This window comes from Macrosteles quadrilineatus, unplaced genomic scaffold (assembly GCF_028750875.1).
Source record: "Macrosteles quadrilineatus isolate MER2022 unplaced genomic scaffold, UCM_ALF_1.0 Scaffold_2__2_contigs__length_208266976, whole genome shotgun sequence".
Taxonomy (NCBI): domain Eukaryota; kingdom Metazoa; phylum Arthropoda; class Insecta; order Hemiptera; family Cicadellidae; genus Macrosteles; species Macrosteles quadrilineatus.
The window spans coordinates 116,255,713-116,276,497 of record NW_026542595.1 but is presented as its reverse complement, the minus strand read 5'-3'; the positions used below and the strand labels follow the sequence as shown (position 1 = coordinate 116,276,497).

Here is a 20,785-nt window from a genome sequence, read left to right as displayed (position 1 = left end):
AAGAACTGTACAATTGGTTGCTCAAAGAAATGTACAATTAATTGTTGGAAGAACTATACAATTAGTTGTTCAAAGAACTGTACAATTAGTTGCTCTAAGCACTGTACAATTAGTTGCTCTAAGCACTGTACAATTAGTTGTTCGAAGAAATGTACAATTAGTTGTTCAACGAAATGTACAATTAGTTGCCCTAAGAAATGTACATTATTTGCTCGAAGAAATGTATAATTAGTTGTTCGGAGAACTATACAACTAGTTACTCGAAGAAACGTACACTTAGTTGTTCGAAGAACTGTACAATTAGTTGCTCTAAGTACTGGACAGTTAGTGGCACGAAAAACTGTACAATTAGTTGCTCGAAGAACTGTACAATTAGTTGCTCGAAGAACTGTACAATTAATTGTTGGAAGAACTGTAAAATTAGTTGTTCGAAGAACTGTATAATTGGTCGCACGAAGAACTGTACAATTAGCTGTTCTAAATACTGTACAATTAGTTGTTCTAAGCACTGTACAATTATTTGTTCGAAGAACTGTACAATTAGTTGCTCGAAGAACTGTACAATTAGTTGTTCTAAATACTGTACAATTAGTTGTTCTAAGTACTGTATAATTAGTTGTTCGAAAAACTGTACAATTAGTTGCTCAAAGAACTGTACAATTAGTTGTTCTAAGAACTGAACAATTAGTTGCTCAAAGAACTGTACAATTAGTTGCTCAATATCGAGTACAGTTCAAAAACAGCATTCTTTATTTAGTATAACTAGGTTCTAAAAAAACGGAATTTCAAGGATTGTGAGAATTTTACCGTTAAAAACATGATTGAAATTTATTTTGTTTGGCTGAAATAATTTAATACGATAGTTTGACTGCCTTTAGCAATCTGAACTATATAAGTTCCATAAGGTTGATTTTGAAGTCGAAACTTCGAATCTTTAATTATTTAATAAGTACAGCGACTTTTGAAACCTGAAACTGATAAAGAAGCTACCTCTCATTAATTGCATTCAGATAAATTCTTGTTGCACTTTTTTTACTAAGTGTAGTTTTTAATCAATCATTTTTTAATCCTTTTCACGTTTCTAAGATAAGAAAATACTAATTCATAACTATATTACTGTTTAGGACTAGTTACGTATAAAAAGGTTATGTATAAAGCAAAGTCAGGGTCAAACTTTATCCAGAATAACCTCTTTAAACTTTTGAATCATCGAATCAATCTGAAAATATACTAATGTCCTGTCTAAGGTTTACCATGTAGTAAAAGTCATATTTACCTTAAGATATACACAAAATGTTACTTATACATTATTTTTATTGAGACAGCCAAATAAGTATTAAATGACGGCCTTTTTCTAAGGATAATTTTAAAAATGTTGTTTATCAAGATTTGAACAACACTATACATTTTAATATATGTCTTGAATCACTTAAAAAGTAAAAAAAATATTTTTGATTGTCAACATTAATTATAAAAAATGTATCCACTTAAACATGATTGTTGTTTTTCATAGTATGTTCACTAACCAGTATACATTAATAGTATAAGCTATGTATGATTGTACTAAAAATATTTAAATTAATTTATTCATCAGAAGCTACAACGAAACACTATACCATTTTTAATCATGCTGAGACAACAAGGAGGAAACGGTGAACATTTCAATGCAAACTGTATCAAATGTCAATGAAATGTAAATGAAAATTTTCATCGAATTCAAAAGCAAAGTGCAATAAAACGTCGTGTAAAGAATACTTTTGATTCATCATCTCTTTGTCAAGTAATATTCGTGCCAAATGAAACTGAACTTTAATAAAACATTGCATACCTTTGTGACTAGATTTTCATTGTGTGCAAAGAATGTTTTTCCAATTAGACTAGGAGAATACTATGTCAAGTAAATAGCAAATCAGTTATAAGTCAGCTATTTTTCTTTTAGATACATCAATTTATAAATATTAATGATTTAATAAATGTTGTTCCCTTTAGGACGTGTATTATATCAAACACTTAAGCTATGTTAAGTTGGGAGTGTTTTTTTGAAAATTGGTTTTCGTTAGTGATGGAAGAGATTCATTTCGTTTTTTGTTACTAGTGTCAAGCAATCTTTTTTCTCTATTCATTCTACCATGTTCTAACCCAGAATTATTTTCATCATTACTTGATGCTCTAGAGAGAGTCACAGCATAACTAAAAAAATTCCCGTGCTCTATCGCTTTACCAACTCCCTTATACAATACTCAAGTATAACTTATTTATATGTCTTATGATCAAGGAAAATAATTTGTTTTAGTTCAAAAATAATAAATTACCTTATAGCCTCTTTGTAGTGAGTGATGGCTTTGTCCAGACTGTTATTGTCTCGAAGATAATTCGCCAAATTATAATGCATTTTGGCATTTTGTGGCAGAGCCTTAATTCCTGACCTGTAAAAAAAATATTTATTTCAATTTTAGAAAAATAAAATCACATTACTTCACAGGTTGACTATTTATGATAGAGTTAAAAAATAAGTTTTGGTTGCTTCGAACCTTAATCGATTTGTGCAAAGAGTGAAAAAGGGTTCTAATGTATACAATATGTAAATTTTACGTAAACCACTCTACATAAAACTAAGTAAGCTAAGCTTAAATTATAGAAATAGACGATTCAGACTGGAGAGGACTAAGTCCTTAAACAGCCACAGTAGGCTTCCAGCCCTCTGGGACTTCACGAATACACAACAGTTTTAGTGGGATAAAAACCAAAGTAGCTATTAAAAAAGTTATTAGTGAATTATATTTTACATTTTATAATATCTATGGACTGATAACTAATAAAACAGTACATTTTAAACCAAAGAAATAAGGAGAGGGATGCTAAAACCACTGACAGAGTTTTTCCTTTTCCATTTAAATTAACTTTTGTACGAAATAACTTATTTTAAAATCACAATCACACCAATAACTAAATTATTTAAATTACCTCATAGAAAATCTCATATGTGGGTTAAATGTTACATTTTCAAATATGTGTAAAGTTAAAGCTCAATAATTTGTATAGTTTAAAGCAAACAATTGTTGAAGAAGCTTGATAAAATTGCAGATAAACCTTAAAAATTATAAAAATAACATTTAAAATCCATTCTTTTTGTAACTAATTTCTACAGCCAAACTAAACATAAAGTGCAAATTTACAAGGATTTGTCAAAAAGATTCGTTGCATTTCAAACTTTCAAAACAATACATGTGTTTGTAATAAGTAATTCATGTGTTAGTAACAGAAAGCTCAAACCCTACGGAGTATTTTACAAGAAAACCGACGTTATTTTCAACATGTTTCTCTGACAGTTTGGCAAGTCAAGGTCTAACTCACTTTATAAGCGCCTCCCTGGAAGACCACGCTCTGTTTCTATCGACTGTTCTGTATGTAAATGTGGCTCCCAGTAGCAGCAGAATGATGAATACAACATTTCTTCCCCTCGGAGACGACGCTTGGTGTAATGTCTGAGCTCCGTAGGCAACCAACAGAGCAGCACCTAGACTGTAATGTAAAAATAATACAGTTTTTATTAAACTTGTCACTGCTATCATGACGATTAAAATAAAAACTAAGAAGGATAGCAGAAAATGAAAACGTCTGACTCAGAGTGCACTTTTAAAATATTTATTTCAAAACGTATTATGGGATGGTAAGTTCATCACATTGTAGATTAAATTTCAGTCGAGGATGAATCATCGTTCTAGTACAGCTTTAGAGAAGTTAATATGATTTTATGTTGATGTTTTTTTTTCTTTTGGACCCACTTGAGTGCGTTATTATCTTCTATTCAGTATAATTCTGTCACTATTTGCTACACGCAGCCGTTACAAGTTTCTAAACACTTCCAAGACGATGTATTCGACTATAAAGCAGCTATGAATCTATATGACCCCTTTTAGATTTATCATTCTTGTGGAAAAAATTAAGATATGTTCATGTTCATGGTTGAATGCGTCGGTGTCTTCTTTTCGTCTATAATACAAGGTGTCAATGTATATAAACGTTAAGGCGTATCTGTGAACTACTTTTTGCCTTCTAGTTCTACAAATAAAAACTATACTCTGTACGACAGAACCTGTCCCCTAACCGGGTCTAGCTGGGGAGTGTAGAATGGTTTAAGACCCAGGCAGACAAAGGGTTAGGAGACAGGTTCCATCATACAGACTATATAAAAATCCTTAAGTCAACATCAACATATATATGTGTGGTTTGACAACACACAATAAACCCGCTATTGTACAACAGAAAAAGAGAGAATCGAAGTACCCAAAATCAATGCTCACACACAATTAGAACAATCATCAGTAAACCACCAGACTACAGGCTGTTAGTTGACTACCACTTTGATCAAGAATTACCAAAGTTTGAAGTTCAAAGTAGTAGCAAATAATTTACAGGATGGCGTCATTCAGTTCTACAACATTCGTAGTGAATTAACCACTTGTAATTATTGCTGACAAATGAACACAAGTGCTTAGTTAGAGTCGTTCCAACGACCAACTTTGTTCGAGGAGTTAGTTTCATTAACTGATTGGATGTAATGTAAATACGGTTGCGAAACTAAGTGCTCTTCACAAATATGTATAACATTTTGATTAGTGAGGTGGGGTATGATGAAAACCATAAATTCCTTAACCAAGTTCCCCAAAGAACAATGTATGACTTACTGGTATTCTTTCTATTTTTTTGGTATCCCTTCAATAGTTTCGAAAAAAATATACTTTATATTATCAAAATTATTTCAAATGTTTATAATCTTACAATAATTTATTTTAATGCTCCGTAATCCAAGCAAATGTAATTAAATATTACGTCGATAAAATGTAAGTAATCTATTTTATGCAAAACACTATTCCCCTCTCCCCTACTGATAGTTTTTCCTCACGTTTCCTTTTAAGACTTAAACCTATACTTTAAAAACCTAAACCCAAACTCAAAAAGTTATTTCACTCTAAGCTTGATTAAAAACCGTTTGGGGTGAGTCCATGAATCCAATCCATTGTCCATTCAAGGGTTGAGTTGCCTCATTCGAGACTTATTCTTCTCATATTCTTATGAACAGATAGTAAAATAAATTCTGATAAAAAACTGTAAGCTTACTATGACCCTGATTCCTGTTTACACTTGCAAAATAAGTGTCTTTCGTCACAATGTGAAACATTTGCCATAAAGTATTAAAGCCAAGAACTAAAGTTCAGACAGATGTATCAAGGTGGCGCTAAGAAAGCCTGAATCGTAGATCAAAGGGACTTGGTAAAGCATTATGCACGTCAAGCATCAAAGGACCGCCTAAGTAAGCTCTTAGCAGCTTGATTAATATGGACACCAATTTGGTGATGCAATCAGAATTGATATATTTATACTCATTTATAATTTCATTTATTTCCTGTCGGGGAAAGATTATAAATTAGATTTTGTTGTATGATGATTTCATCTTCACAAAGAAACACATATTCGAGTTACTGCAGACGTTGGCAATGCAGCTCTGCTCGAGGCTGATGTGAGTATGTGTAACTTATGGAAATAAAGGTAAGGCGGGTTCCGAAACGTATTTAACTGTATGGCTACTCGGACAAAATATTCCTTTAACACTTAACAAAAGCTTGACTCCAAACATAGAAAACGTGCTAATATGAACCAAAGAGCATGTCTGTTGCTTTGTAAGGATAACGATGATGTTTTTCAACAAATGTATACTCAATATTTCATTTGCATTGAATATTGAGCTTAAGTTATTTAAAACACTGATGGTTAAATAATAAAAAAATATGTCAAACCACGATTATATATAACTGTATCATGTAAATTTAAACCTCTATTTGGTACCTCCAGTTAGTAACTGGTACTAAAAGCGTGAATACACAAATTTAAATCTTTACTAAAGCCCCTTTGATTTATATTTCATTTCATCTAGGGTAGTCAATACAATTTTATAATCACATGGCTTACTCATACAAATAGAGACCCTTTTCTGGAGTTCGCCTCGAGGTATGTGCATTTCATCCTAACCATAAACAGATTTGACTTTCCCCGTTTGATATTAAATCCTTTCATCACTAGCAATAACACACCAGGTTCTCTTTGGTATCAAAGGTTTGATTTTTTTTTTCATTACTAAACGGGTTTCCCATTCAATTTGCAATAAAAAGTTAAATTATAACGTTTATTCTTAAGTATTTTTGTTTGTTTTGTAGATATAAGTTATTATTATTAATTATTTTTTTTTAGATGGGAACGCCACAATTGCGTATTTTAACCCAACTATGAGTGAAGGATGGGTGGCGCGATCCTGTAGTCTTGTTAGTGACTAAGGCTGACATATTTCTTAGACACAGCTGTTAATAATATCCCAGACAGCCATTGAATGGTAACTAAAAGGGACCTACAGTTTATAGTGGAATCAGAACCACACTTTTCCCTTGTAATTAACGATTTGGTCTAATTATCAGTTAGTACTGCGGATAGTCGTAGTGCGGACGTTATTCCACACCAGGAAGGATCGCATCCACAGTGCATGCCTATAAATATCCACAATTCGTGACCCCCTAGTAGCTGGATTACAGGACGACGCCGTCCCAGTCAATTTAGGATATACAATTTAGGGCTTATCACACAATCACTTTAGCTATAACCTCACAATAACTAACACAAACTTAATAATTTTTACTGCAATGCACACAGTTGCATTGCGTTTAACTTTTAGCTTATACATGTTGAGAAAGTGGCTGTGAAAAATCAAATGCAGACGCTAATTAATAATTTATTTTGTACATACGCCAAACAATAATATTTCACCTCATGTGTCACACGTTTGTTTTATTTTCACTCAGCTGTTTGCAATGCAGACGTAATAAAAATCATAGTTTGTTTTAATCCATCATCTTGTCAAAGACCTGTAAAACATCTACTCATCAAGAGAAAGAATCATCTAGGCTAGTATATTTCAATCGATCAATCAGATAGATCACATGGATTAATTTGCAGACCGTTATGTCTTACAAATACTAAAACATTTCCGTGCATGTTAGGTGTATAGTGTGCGAGTGTTAATCTAAAATATATTGCTTGGACACACAATCTTGATGATGTTTAAACTAAATATAAGCTAAACTGTCCTTTTGGACACAACTGTCTCTCCCCCTCCCCCCTCTCCACCCACTCCACTAACTCACCCCCAATTGGCCCGATAGATTGAGCCATTCACACTGGGGAAATCTTTGCCGAGTTACTTTCTGTACAAGGTTAACCCCACTTTCTCATACATATTTTATATTTAACATAAATGAACGAACACATTTTATTAACTTTTAAAATTAATTACAAGGACGGAGTTTATGTTGACTCTCACTTAGATTAACAAGTTAAAGTTAAGTGTGCGAGACTTAACTCTACCTCTGAAACCAGACGAGGCAGATCTAACTGCCAGAAAGTTTGATTTCACTTTATAACGAAATGTGTGTGTTTTATGATTACGTTTCAAAGAATTATATTGAATATCAAACTTTCAACCATAACAATTTTATGAGTGTTATTGTGTCTTAATATACTCAAAAAGATGCAGATGATAAAATACTTATGTGAAAAGATAATTTATTGAAGGCAAATTAATAATATATCACCAACTTGAAGGTAGTTTAAATTCTGCACTCTGTTCAATGTGTTATCATAAAAACGTGCACTAAAGATTCTCTAATTTGACTATTTTGTGGTTTTATATATTTAGGCAAGTTTGTTTCTGCAAAATTTAAAGGAAAATAATAATTAACACATGGTAAAGTTTAATCAATATCAACCAATCTCTTTGTCAATAATACAGATTCGTTGCAGTTAATTCTACAACATCATAAACATAAGAAGGCATAAGATAATTTCAGTTCGCCTGAATGAAAATTATTTACCATGGTTCTGTAACAAAAGCTCAGTTCTTTGGAAAACAACACCAATATCCGTTAAAAATTCCCTAAACTAACATCTGTTATAATTGTGACTTGTGGCTAAATCGAAATCCTCATCCACTTCTATGTTGACTTTCTCTTAGTTGAATTGAAATTAGCTCAATTTTGTTCTCTTCTAAGCAAACGACAACACTCTAGTTCACGTTCACAACAACTGGGAGGTAGATTGAGCTGAATCCTAATTCGACTCTGATTAGTCAAGACCACTCTGACAACCTCTGATTGGGCACGTGGACTTGATTGTCCGCTGTCAAAAAGAGCAAGTATTGCAGATTGTCTTCTGTATTTGACGAGCGTTTTCAGAGTTGCTGAATCAATCTCCGAGAGACACGATGTTTGTTCAGTGGATTTCGAACGAATGTTCGCTTTGTTTTAAGTTTAAACAGCAACAGTATGCATTAATTCTTGAAGAATTTAAACTGGTCACTTTTCCAAGTAGTGCTGCCAGTTACAGAATTTACAATTGTTTGTATTAATAAGTTCATGCCATCAGAGAAATAATATGTAAGTTTCACTTATTTAAAAAGCTCCTCTTTTCTCTACGTAAATTTTACAATCCACAATTAAAATTTAAGTTGTTCTCACCTAGGGATGTAAAGCACCCTCTCAGCCACTACAAAGCCGACAGTGAAGAATATATTTGCGGCAGGCAGGAAAGGTATGGCTAGAAGCAGCACACCCAGGACTAGAGGAGCAGACCGCTGGTGCTGTAATAAAACAGGCACAAGTTTTATAATAAACGTAAAATTATATTAGGACAGATTCGTATAAGGATAAGTCAATTCCAAAACAAACAAAATGAAGCGTTACTGAAAACATTTCCCAAACTATTCTTATACGTGCAGAAATTGAATAATGTTAAGTTTTGCTTGTATCCAGTACGATCCTGACTATAAATGAAGTGTCTGAACAAGAGGTTCCATTTAAATATTCATGGAAGGAGTTGTAGGCAGTTTAGCTACTTAAAGAATTTCAGTTTGATTAAAGAAGTCCGTGGGCCTGGGGCTGTAAATTTTTGTTTTGCAAAGTGGAAAGGGTAGACTCGGTGGTGTAATAGAATGAATTTAGTGATGACGTTTATTTGACATCATGTGAAGGAGAATTAACTACATCTGTTCTAAGGTTTTGTAGTCCTTCACAATAACGAGTAAGCTATTGACTAACCTTGTTGAGGCAACAAATATCTGAGCTTTTTTTAATTTTCATTATTGTATGTTATAGTTTTTATGATTCCCAACTGAAAAACTGGAAAAGTTTTGTAAAATATTACATCTTTCAAGACTCGTAACTTTTCATAGCAGAAAAATATATAATTAAAAATGTAACCATGTTAGTTGCCTTATTGATTAGATACTTGTAATTAGATACTTGAAAAATGTAATATAATAGATACTTCCCATTATATTACATTTTTAAGCCAAGAAAATGGATGAAGTTCAGGACCATTTCAACAGAGCGAGCTAGTGTATCCAGCAAACACCTGATTGATTAATCTTTTTACACAGAATATTGTCATTAGTTGGTAGACCATCTCAACAGATCACAACAAATATTTTTGGCTTCAACTGTTTACATTACATGGGAAGTCTATTCTGTGTATAGTCAGTGTTACACTCATTGATTTGTTTATTTAATTATATTCGTTTTAGAACAAACCTGATCGGAATCGAAGAAACATAGCTAGTCATACAAGCATAATGTCAACTACAGTATCGAAAGCAAATTGTACAATCATAACTGTAGAAAAGCGAATGAGAGAACCAAATCGGAATTTAATTTGCTAGTCGGGAACCATTACTTTGTATTCAGTGGCCCATCCTAACCAAAATGCATCAAACGAACATGATTCGACGTTTTTTGTATCAGCTGTAGTTTATTTTTATTCCAATTTCACATTGTGTCAAAAAAGAAATTTCTGCTACCCAAACACCTTCAAGCTCCCTTTAACATTAAAATCACACAAAGTTTAAAATGACTTCTAAGTTCTCAACCAACAAGCCGAAAGTTACAGAAGTTACAGTCGGCAGTTCGTTAACTAACACAAACTGTAACAGGCTTGCGGCGCGCGATGAAGAGGTGTCAAACGTCAAGTAAATACTAATGAAGCCCTCAGGTCTGTGTCACGTGATCAGCCGCCATCTTGAGTCGACAATAGCGCGTGCCTGGAGCGGCGAGTCAGGACGGTACTAACGAAGACCTTCGGGCAACGCGTGACAACTCATAGTGGAGGGTGCTTCTTTTGAGTGGGCGGGGGCGGGGGGTTGTTGAAGATTCGTGAAGAATGCGTTGAAGAGAGAATGGGAAAGCTGATGTATTCTTTTTTAGTGAAAGTTTTGAAATTGCATAAATCATTGAGGGTAGGCATTTATAGATGGAAGTAAAATGAACGTACAAAAGTGTAGGGGGGGAAAAAATAATAGGCAAAACCACAGGGTTTGGTTTGGTACTGCATTCTTTATGTCTATGATACATTGTTACACCTTAAAAGTTCATTAACTTAAACATAAAGGAACAAAATCAGCTGATGAAAATCCAAAAAAGAATATGTTGAAACTTTATGTATTACGAAGGTGCTTGTTTTTATGAAGGGAAGGAAGAAAAGGTTATGGAACAAAAAATTATTTGAGGCTATAATGTGTTTGCTGATGATTTTTTATTTCGGTATCGGGTCAATTTGTAACTATTGCATGCAATTTGAATATGTGCTTATATGATGAAAGAAAAAGTAGATCGATGTACAGTTCCAACATGTAAACCCCTTAGAGTTGGAGAACATAATTGGTATAGAGCACAGAATGGATTGCCAAACAATCATGGATTCTATGCATTGATATAGATTTTTTTATTGGTACGCATTATACTATTAGGTAGTACCACTTACAATACTTACAATTTACTGAGATTAAAAGGAGAACTAGGTTTGATTTTTTACTTCATCAAGATTTTCCTTACATGGTTGTAGATATTTCACAACGGTTAGGTCTAACGTAATTTAGCAACGACATTGCATATCTAATGAAATACATCCCTTGATTTTTTTCAACACAAGATAAAGGAGTAGCCTAAAATAATACTATCTTATATCTAATTGGATCGTTAACGGAGGGGCAGAGTATAAAAAAATACATAAATATTACTTGTCTTACCTCAAACTCAGCGATGAGTCGATAAGCCAGCAAAAGGCAGAAGGTTAGAAGCAAACCAGTTGTAAGGTTGCGACAGTCAGCCAGTGATGTCACTAGAGGTATAGAACCCATCTGCCAGTCATGACTGAGAATGGAGGGACACAACAGTAACCACCAGTTGAAGGCAGCTAGGTACCAGAACGTCAATAACCTGTGAAAAACATGACTACATCACTACAATGTAACAGTCAGTGACGTCACTAGAGGTATAGAACCCATCTGCCAGTCATGACTGAGGATGGAGGGGCACAACAGTAACCACCAGTTGAAGGCAGCTAGGTACCAGAACGTCAATAACCTGTGAAAAACATGACTACATCACTACAATGTAACAGTCAGTGACGTCACTAGAGGTATAGAACCCATCTGCCAGTCATGACTGAGGATGGAGGGGCACAACAGTAACCACCAGTTGAAGGCAGCTAGGTACCAGAACGTCAATAACCTGTGACAAACATGACTACATCACTACAATGTAACAGTCAGTGACGTCACTAGAGGTATAGAACCCATCTGCCAGTCATGACTGAGGATGGAGGGGCACAACAGTAACCACCAGTTGAAGGCAGCTAGGTACCAGAACGTCAATAACCTGTGACAAACATGACTACATCACTACAATGTAACAGTCAGTGACGTCACTAGAGGTATAGAACCCATCTGCCAGTCATGACTGAGAATGGAGGGACACAACAGTAACCACCAGTTGAAGGCAGCTAGGTACCAGAACGTCAATAACCTGTGAAAAACATGACTACATCACTACAATGTAACAGTCAGTGACGTCACTAGAGGTATAGAACCCATCTGCCAGTCATGACTGAGGATGGAGGGGCACAACAGTAACCACCAGTTGAAGGCAGCTAGGTACCAGAACGTCAATAACCTGTGAAAAACATGACTACAATGTAACAGTCAGTGGCGTCACTAGAGGTATAGAACCCATCTGCCAGTCATGACTGAGTAGAGGTTAGAACCCATCTGCCAGTCATGACTGAGTAGAGGTTAGAACCCATCTTATAGTCATGACTGAGTAGAGGTTAGAACCCATCTGCCAGTCATGACTGAGTAGAGGTTAGAACCCTTCTTATAGTCATGACTGAGTAGAGGTTAGAACCCATCTGCCAGTCATGACTGAGTAGAGGTTAGAACCCATCTGCCAGTCATGACTCAGGGTGGGAAATATAACATCTGTTTTTAGGCATACAATTTTTTTGATTTCGGTTTCATGTAAAATTATTAGTACAAGTCATACAGATAATGAAGTTTTTTTTTAGCAGATACAGTATCTGCAAATATACTTTGGCTTACCGAACATGTAAGCAGGGATGGAAAGCGGTTGGGTTGTCCTGACTAGAAAACTTGGGCAAAGATCCTTGCAGCATGGCAATACGAAACGCCAGCAACATGCTAGTCTGAAAACAACAAGGTATATAAGACAAACCTCACTAACAGTTTATCCTTCAAATATATAAATGATTTAGATGAGGCAATATATGTTTGTTTATTGTGTAAGTAGTTTCAAAATAACTACATAGTTATTAAGACCGACTTAATTCATAAAATAATTATGAACTTTACTACTGTAAGGTGCATTAGGTAAATTTTTTTTATCCCTACTTATAATGTGACGGACTGAGAAATAGTAAAATATTACATAGATATGTTACGCATACAGATAAAATAAGAAAAACCATTCTTATCATTCGGAATGTCCTTGTTTACGTTCAACCATAAAATAAAATACATTTTAACACAAATTTAAAATACTAAATTGAATAATTATGCTACATTTTATGTATTTAGAAGAACAAAAACTTATTTAGGATACAATTAACTTCGGTTTTTATCTTTCTACTTTGACATAAGCAAAGTTTGTGTAGGGAATGAAAAACAAAAGCGTCGTTTCAGCTCTTTAAGTAGTCAGCATAACGTATTTTTTTCCAGAACTCGTATAAAGGAAGCCGAGTAAAGTTGAATATCTTGGCTTCCCCACGTTTGCCTTTGACAAAAAGCCAACTTGACTTTATTTTGGTTGCAATGACGTGTAAAACCCAGCGTTAAGGCTTCTTCTTATTCAAAGTGTAAAGTTCAAAGAAAGATAACAGCTAAGTTTTGCTGATTTGAAAAACGTTTAGTTTTTGTTGAAAGCTGTTACGATGGTGAATACGCCCCCGGTTTCGTTATTTTCAATGTTTTAATGGATTTTTTTATATTCTCGCCCAAACCTTATAAACCTTGTGCACAAACAGATGTTTCAGCTACGTTGCAATCCCATGGTCTACTTATAAGCCTGGCCCTCTGCTTAAAAAACCTTGTGAATTAATTAGTCAAAAATAGTAAGTTAGTTAAACTAGTTTAATTTTGTCTCACACCGAAAGGACAAGCAAGAAGTAATAAAATGTCTGACTTTATGTGTAACCTACGAAAAATCCACTTACTCTGTCAACTTCCACCCTTGTCCACCGTTTATTTTATGTGTGTCCACCAAATTTAAATTAAACCCCTTATAGTTTACACTTTTATATAACAGGTTTTAGATGATGTGATACTATTTTAATACATATAAGTATTGAATAAATGTATTATGTATACTTACGGTAAGCAAAATTTTGACAGTTCTCCTTGCAAATGAAAGGCTTTCCTTGTTCCAATGGGCTTCTGACAGAGCTCTGAAAAATATAAAGATAATATATATAATAATATATATGATAATATATATGATAATATATATGAGATATGATAATATTATCAAAATAGTGTGACGGTGTTATTAAAAAATGTAGACTGTAGAGTATGGGTAGATGTACGTTTTATAAAGAGTTTTACATCAGATAAAAACTTAAATTTACTATAACAAATATGTTGTGTTCTAAATGATAACCTATGTATGAACTGGATAGTTTGTGTGTACATATTTTGTTCATGATTTTATAGTTTTTAACGCACAAAACTTTAACAGGAAATATGCTGCATACCAAAATCTTCAATATGGTGTTTTAAATCCTAAAAGTTAACAAGAAAGTATGAAAAATCATTTTTCTATATACTACTATTTAGCTTAATCAATTAGTATAATTATCAGTAAATATTTGTAATAGAATAGAATATCTATAAACAATAATTTACCTCTTAAGATGAGGCCAGCAGTGGTAGAAGTCATAGCCTAAATTGACCAATAGCACAGTAACTCCAGTCTCCTTGGCTAGCATAGAAAGACCCGCGACTACACAGCTCCATAAAACACTGCTTTTCCATCTCCACCCCTCACTGAACAAATAAAACATTGTCTTAGGTAACAAATAATAGTTTGTAGGTTGATTTACATGAAACTGTTAACCTTTGGAAATGTCAAACATGGAATATAGGGGATCCAAGGATCTTCCTGAAATTTTTACACAGAAATGTCACTGAACTATTTGCTAAAATGTGCTACGCAACAACTGGATAGCATTTCTCCAGCTGGAGCTCCTTTTTTTGTTCGAGGGACAAATATTATCTTAATTTTTCTTATTGTTTATAGTGTCTACAATAGGTTAGGTTACCTTTTTATGTCCAAGTAATACTACGGAATTACTAACGGAAGTACCTACAATGGAAGTAATTTCACTTGGACAGAAAAAGCTAACTTACCTCTTTTAGATAATTTGTGAGAAAATCCAGAATGAATACATAAAATGAATGTGCATAGTGCTTGCATTATTCACTTTTAAGTTTTAATGAAACCCCTTTGAAATCATTCAATAGTTTAGTTGAACGCTTGAAAAATATTAATTCAACAACTTTTACATCCCAAAACCCCCTGGTATTCATTTTGCAACCACTTAGTTAAGATACAAAGTTTCACATTAGAACCAGATGTAAATCCAACCAGAGTCAAAGTTTATTACAACCTTGACACAAGAAAGTTCACTGTCAGCCACAAACTGCAATTCAAGACAGTCGTATGCTAATATAATCACTTTGTTCCCTACAAGCTTGTGATGCTGACAGTTTCTTGTGTATGTCTTAGTCTCTAAAACAGACTTGTAATGGCCCTTGGAAATTTCAAAGTTAGATTTCACTGCCTATGCAATGCTATTTTTAGGCTTTAAAATATTGTAACCCTCTATCAATATAAAATTCGTCGTTTCTTTCAAATCAAAATTTTCCAAAACATTTTTACAGTTTAATATTTTACCCATCCTAATCTAATGTTCACTGCTTTTACACTTTAATTTTTTTATAACTATATTCAACTTACTCATGGTATATGATGAAGGAGAGAAGGAAAAGAAGGCAGGCAAGTACATCAGCTCGGCCAACTACACCTGCTACCTGCGAAAGTATGTAATATTTTAAAACAAATTTATTATTTTTGGTAACAGAAAAAGTTGAGTATATGATTTGACAGCCCGGCTACCACTAGTGGGAAGTGTAGCCTCTGTCAGTCCAAAGTTGACTGAAGTATCCATGATTACTTCTGTTATGATTATTTTATTAAACTGAAAAAGTGTAATATCAAACTCTGGGGAAGAAGTACCTACCTTCCTGAAAGTAATGTATAGAAGAAACGTATTTGCAAAATTACGGGGTTCCGAAATCCTGAATTATTGTCTCATTCATTTATGTACGCTGTATTTTCTGTGACATGAAGCCCTTTTAAGACCTTAAAGATTATTTGCCATCGGGATCAGTACTTTCCTCTTGTTTTAAGTGCTAACGCCATGCACCATAGTAATAAATGTTCCACAAAGCTAATATATGGAGATAGGATATTGCTCTGGTGAATCCATAAACAGACGTGATTACACAGTGGTACTTTTGCTTCAGAAAAATGTCTTAGAAAAGTATTTCAAACAATGGATATAGAAATTAAAATGTCCTGGGCAGATTAAAATTATTTCAAGTAACACAGTAGGCTACTTTATCAAAATGGTACACAGACTATTTAGAAACAATAGTGGACTGAGGAGTAGTTAGACTAAATTTTACACAACGTACCAAGTATAAAGAGCACATGGTGTATTAAAAGCAAAGTTCATAATATTATCTGAAAATTAAACACAAGAATCCAGTAGTGCAGTATGCTTGACGTTTGGGGGATTCATTGCACAAATTTAGCTTTCATTATCTTTGGTCTTATAAATATAATAATTCTCAAGACTTTTAAGTTTCTTATGGATTAAAATCGACTTTAAAGGTTATTTTAGAAAGCAATCAAATTGAAACTATAAAACCGCAGTGAGCAGAGTCTCTCGGGAGTACCTTAGTTTCCTCTCGCCACGAAGTTGGTACAAACTTTTTTACTCGCTCTTGAGTGGAAACCAAACAGAAAGTTTTTCTTTTACTGCCACTCGAAATCACAAAATAAGCAAATGAAAGTCCTCGATAAAAACGTGATGCTGGAACCAACGTTTGGATAACTTTGGTAATCTTTGCTGGTAAATTAAATTGCAATTCAAGAGTTAAACTATAAATCTTATCCAACTTGATTTAAAAACCTCTTTAAATTAGCTTGCAGTGTTTCTTAAATTATTTTCTATATGTATGACTTCATTTTAAATTATTAAATTAATATAAATACATTTAGACATAAAATTAAATTGTTGTATGGCTTTTCATGGATTGAATTCTCTTAGTAAGCGACAATTCTTCAAGCTGTTTTTTTTTTCTTTAGGATTGGTGGACCTTTCCTTGTTAAATGTATTCTGGCCATTTTGTTAGTAATTATTTTTTCGTGAGTGGTCAAGAATTTTAACATTTTAGGATAAAAACTGACATAATAAATTTGTTTATAAAATCAACGTAGTTTTTTATCATTACAAATAACTAATGGCTGAAAAAAATTTTAAAACTAAAGATTTTCAAATTAAACATTAATCTAATTTATAGGTTAGTAATAACACTATTGCCATGTTGTATTATTACCAAATAATGGCATTCAATATAGTTTGACAATAGTGTAAAATGGACTTTTAATCAAATGGTTTATTAACAGTGTTAGATACTTCGAATTTCAATAGGACAACATTAGCTTTGTTTCACAAATTTGGAACTGATGTTATTGGTTTTAGGTAGCATATGTAATCTTTAGTTTTAGCGATAAAAATGTGTATAAAGCAATGTAGGTTACACTTAAAAATATATGTACTAGTAACAGGTGATAAACTAATTACTTATGTTTTAAATATGCAAAACAAATCAAGTATTCAGAACAGTTGCATTATTAATTAGTATTTCATTTAAATAATTACTCTAATACATTATACAATTTGATTTCCTGATATCATTAATACATATAGCTTTAGGTAATCAAAGTCAATTTGTTATCACTGACAACTATTTTACCATATCGATTTATATAAATTTAAAATAGCTTGTGCTTTTTCAGTTCATCATCATTCATTCATCATTATTTCAAATACGAAAAACTCTCAAGGTTTTGGTATGAAAATGTTAAGGTTTATACAGTTATATCGTGTTTAAAACTATATAACGACTATTAAAATATGCTTTATTTAATTTCTGAGTTTGATTCATTAGCCAACGAACGTCAATTCGACAACTTTAGCCTACCTTACTGATCCTAAATGTAGGGAACAACACTTTTTTAACGTCAGATTGGGAAAGTACTTGCTTAAAATCACTTTATAGAAACTATTTACATTCATCAACAGTGATCAGCAAAACTTACTAAACGTTAGTCAAGCTTGAAGTTATCAAGCTAATCAAGAACTTTTATTTGCTTATTTTGTGATTTCGAGTGGCAGTAAAAGAAAAACTTTCTGTTTGGTTTGCTTTCCACTCTAGAGTGAAAAAGTTTGTTCCAACTTCGTAGAGAGAGGAAACTAAGGTTTTCCCTAGCGTTTGTGTTCACTACAGTTTTATAGCTTACATTTGATTGCTTCATAGAACAAACTTAAGACCGCGAATCAAATACTTTGAAATAAGTTCAGAATGTCATTTATCTAACCAGGAAGTTTTTTCTCTTATGTAATAAACTTGATGAATTACTTAAAAACTGAAATATTTAAACATCTACTTTTAAATATAACAATTTAATATTGTTTTATCCAGTTCAACCAAAAATGGTGCTAGTATAGCATCACTACAACTTTTTTCCATGTTTGTCTAAAGTACAATATATCCCAAAACAACTTACTTTATCCTTACTCTACTTCATCAACTGCATTCAACCCCATTTTATTCTTATTAGGCTAGATATCATCAAACCTAGTTTAGCCAGCTTGAACTTAGCATAAAGAAACAAAGCTTATCCTTCCCAGTTTCCCAAGTCTACAAAGAACCTTTCCTCCCTTCAATACAGAACCTATCTAACCTAGCCCACGACCTTCAAATATTAAACGTGCCAAAATATCAACCATCATAATTCAATAACCTCACTCTTTCTTTTGACCCAATCCGTCTTAATTAGTCGATACTCTAACCTAATCAAGTAATTTATCAACATTAAACATCTATACCTAATCCACCAAACTTTTTACCTAACTTATCACAATTTCCCCAATATAATCATAACCTAACTAGTAGTTCACTACCGTTGAACTACTAAACTATTCGAAGTCTTATTCCTTTAACATAACCTAGCAACTTACAAAAGGAGGATATAGTGGTCACTTATCTGCTAATAATACAGGATGGCCTAAAAATAATTAATCAAATCTACAGCTTAATATATGTGTCACTAAGAGTGGTTGAAAATTACACGGTTAAATAGTTGAATCAACGATGGCTGATTTTAAAGCTTCCGTTTTCAAGTTTTTTTAATACCCTTCAACAGTTTTCAGCTGTTCCATTGTTGTTAGCAGGTTTGCATTTTCAAAACATGAAGTTGCAAAATGGAGGTGCACTTGAAAGCGAATTGTATTGAATGGTTTTAGACGAAATCTATGGTGTAATTTTTTGTCTAGGGGTTTGTTAAATATCAACTGTATCGCACACAGATATCAAACACAGATGAATATAAGGGCGGCCTTTGGAAAATATCCAAGAAAATGCGCCACAATGTGTGGTCAGAGCTGGAACGCCCACTTGACTTTCTTCGAGCAAATAACGGAGAACATGTAGAGGTTCTCCAGTAAAACTATTGACAACTTAGGAAGTTAAGGCATGAAAAGTAAAATTATCTTCTTAAATAATTAGAGTTAATACCAGATTACTTTTTATCCATTCTTTTTGGGACACCTGTATTATATATTACATTTTCGTGTTTTGTGGACTTACCGCCTCTGTATGCACGGGGTGGACGGCGAACAAAAGACCAGCGACGGTGGCGAACCTAGCGTCGAGTCCGGCTACTACGAGCGCCACCCTTGTTAGTAGTGCGCAAGAAACCGCGTGTAGTAATATGTTGACTGCGTGAAACCAGACTGGCTGTAGCCCTCCTGCCCAGTGGTTCAACCTGCAACAAATATACAATAGTTGTAGAAGTGGTAAAAAAACATTTGAGATACAATAAAACAGAATCAAAGTAAATTTTGGAACATAGATCAGGTTATAGTGTCTTGGGCACCCCTGCTGAAAATGAATTATGAAACTTAAATCATCACCCGTAAAATAGTGAAATCATACTTTTTACACTATCATAAAATCTGGAACCTGTTAAGATATTAAATATTATTAGGTTTGAATAAGCTGATATCGGATTAACAGTTTTACTCTTATTTTAGGGTGCATTAGATGAAAAAGATGATTTAACATTTTCGGTTTAGATGCTCCATTGTAACTGTTCATCCAAAAGCTATAACGTTTTAGTAATAATATTTCTGTTTCTTGCACTTAAATTTAAGCCAACATATGAAAAACCTTTATATTTTTTATTGGTTTCTCAGTAAATCAAATCAAATAAAAACTGTTTTATTTTAAAAATTATTTGCAATATATATATATATATATATATATATATATATATATATATATATATATAAAATACGAAAAAATAGTCCCGCATAGGCCGTAAAAAACCTGTGCGCGGGACAAAAAAACAGTAAAATTCATGTAAGTAAGTTTTACTGGCTCTTAAATGTATATTTTGCTCAAACACATCTCTAAGAAGAATAGTTTAATTATTTAACCGCACTAATCTCACTGCATTCAGAGGATTTTAATTATATAAAGTATAAGCTAAGCAACGAAAGCAACGCAAACTCCATAATAATTAGCAATTTCGTTAGGACCCTTTTATATTACCAGGACATTTCATAATTAACTAGTAGAACACTAAGACAATAATGCCGTCTATAATATTCTGATAACAATACCTCTGACGATATTAACGAAATTGCACCATAACAATAGTGTTATTTATTGCCTCTTAAAATCCTTGTTATTTATTGGAGTTGGATCGTTCGCAAGAACGTTGAAATAACTCATAATAACGACAATGGCCGGACACAATGAGGGGACATTATCAGTAAACGATTACAGGGGATAACCAGCGGCGTGTATAATGGAGACAGCGCTTGTGTATAACGGACATACAGCTTTGTATAACGGAAACTGACTTGTGTATACCATATATGTACAACAGACATATCTCACACATTAATGGAGACTAGATTTGTATGGTTAGAAAACATTTTTCTTGCATAATTGAGTCAGGACTTGTGTATAAGAGAAACA

At 33.2% G+C, this 20,785-nt stretch overlaps 1 protein-coding gene across 1 annotated transcript in view; it reads right to left on the bottom strand.

The window, feature by feature from the left end:
- The window catches only part of LOC128984803 (protein O-mannosyl-transferase TMTC1-like), a 73,269-nt gene that overhangs the window by 11,317 nt on the left and 41,167 nt on the right, over nt 1-20,785 (bottom strand). The window contains exons 2-10 of the mRNA XM_054404170.1: nt 19,388-19,565; nt 15,405-15,478; nt 14,291-14,431; nt 13,761-13,833; nt 12,473-12,576; nt 11,123-11,312; nt 8,562-8,683; nt 3,355-3,522; nt 2,313-2,426 (exon numbers count right to left, since the gene is read on the bottom strand). Of these exons, the coding sequence (XP_054260145.1) occupies nt 2,313-2,426; nt 3,355-3,522; nt 8,562-8,683; nt 11,123-11,312; nt 12,473-12,576; nt 13,761-13,833; nt 14,291-14,431; nt 15,405-15,478; nt 19,388-19,565 (1,164 nt within the window). The remainder of the gene's footprint in view (nt 1-2,312; nt 2,427-3,354; nt 3,523-8,561; nt 8,684-11,122; nt 11,313-12,472; nt 12,577-13,760; nt 13,834-14,290; nt 14,432-15,404; nt 15,479-19,387; nt 19,566-20,785) is intronic.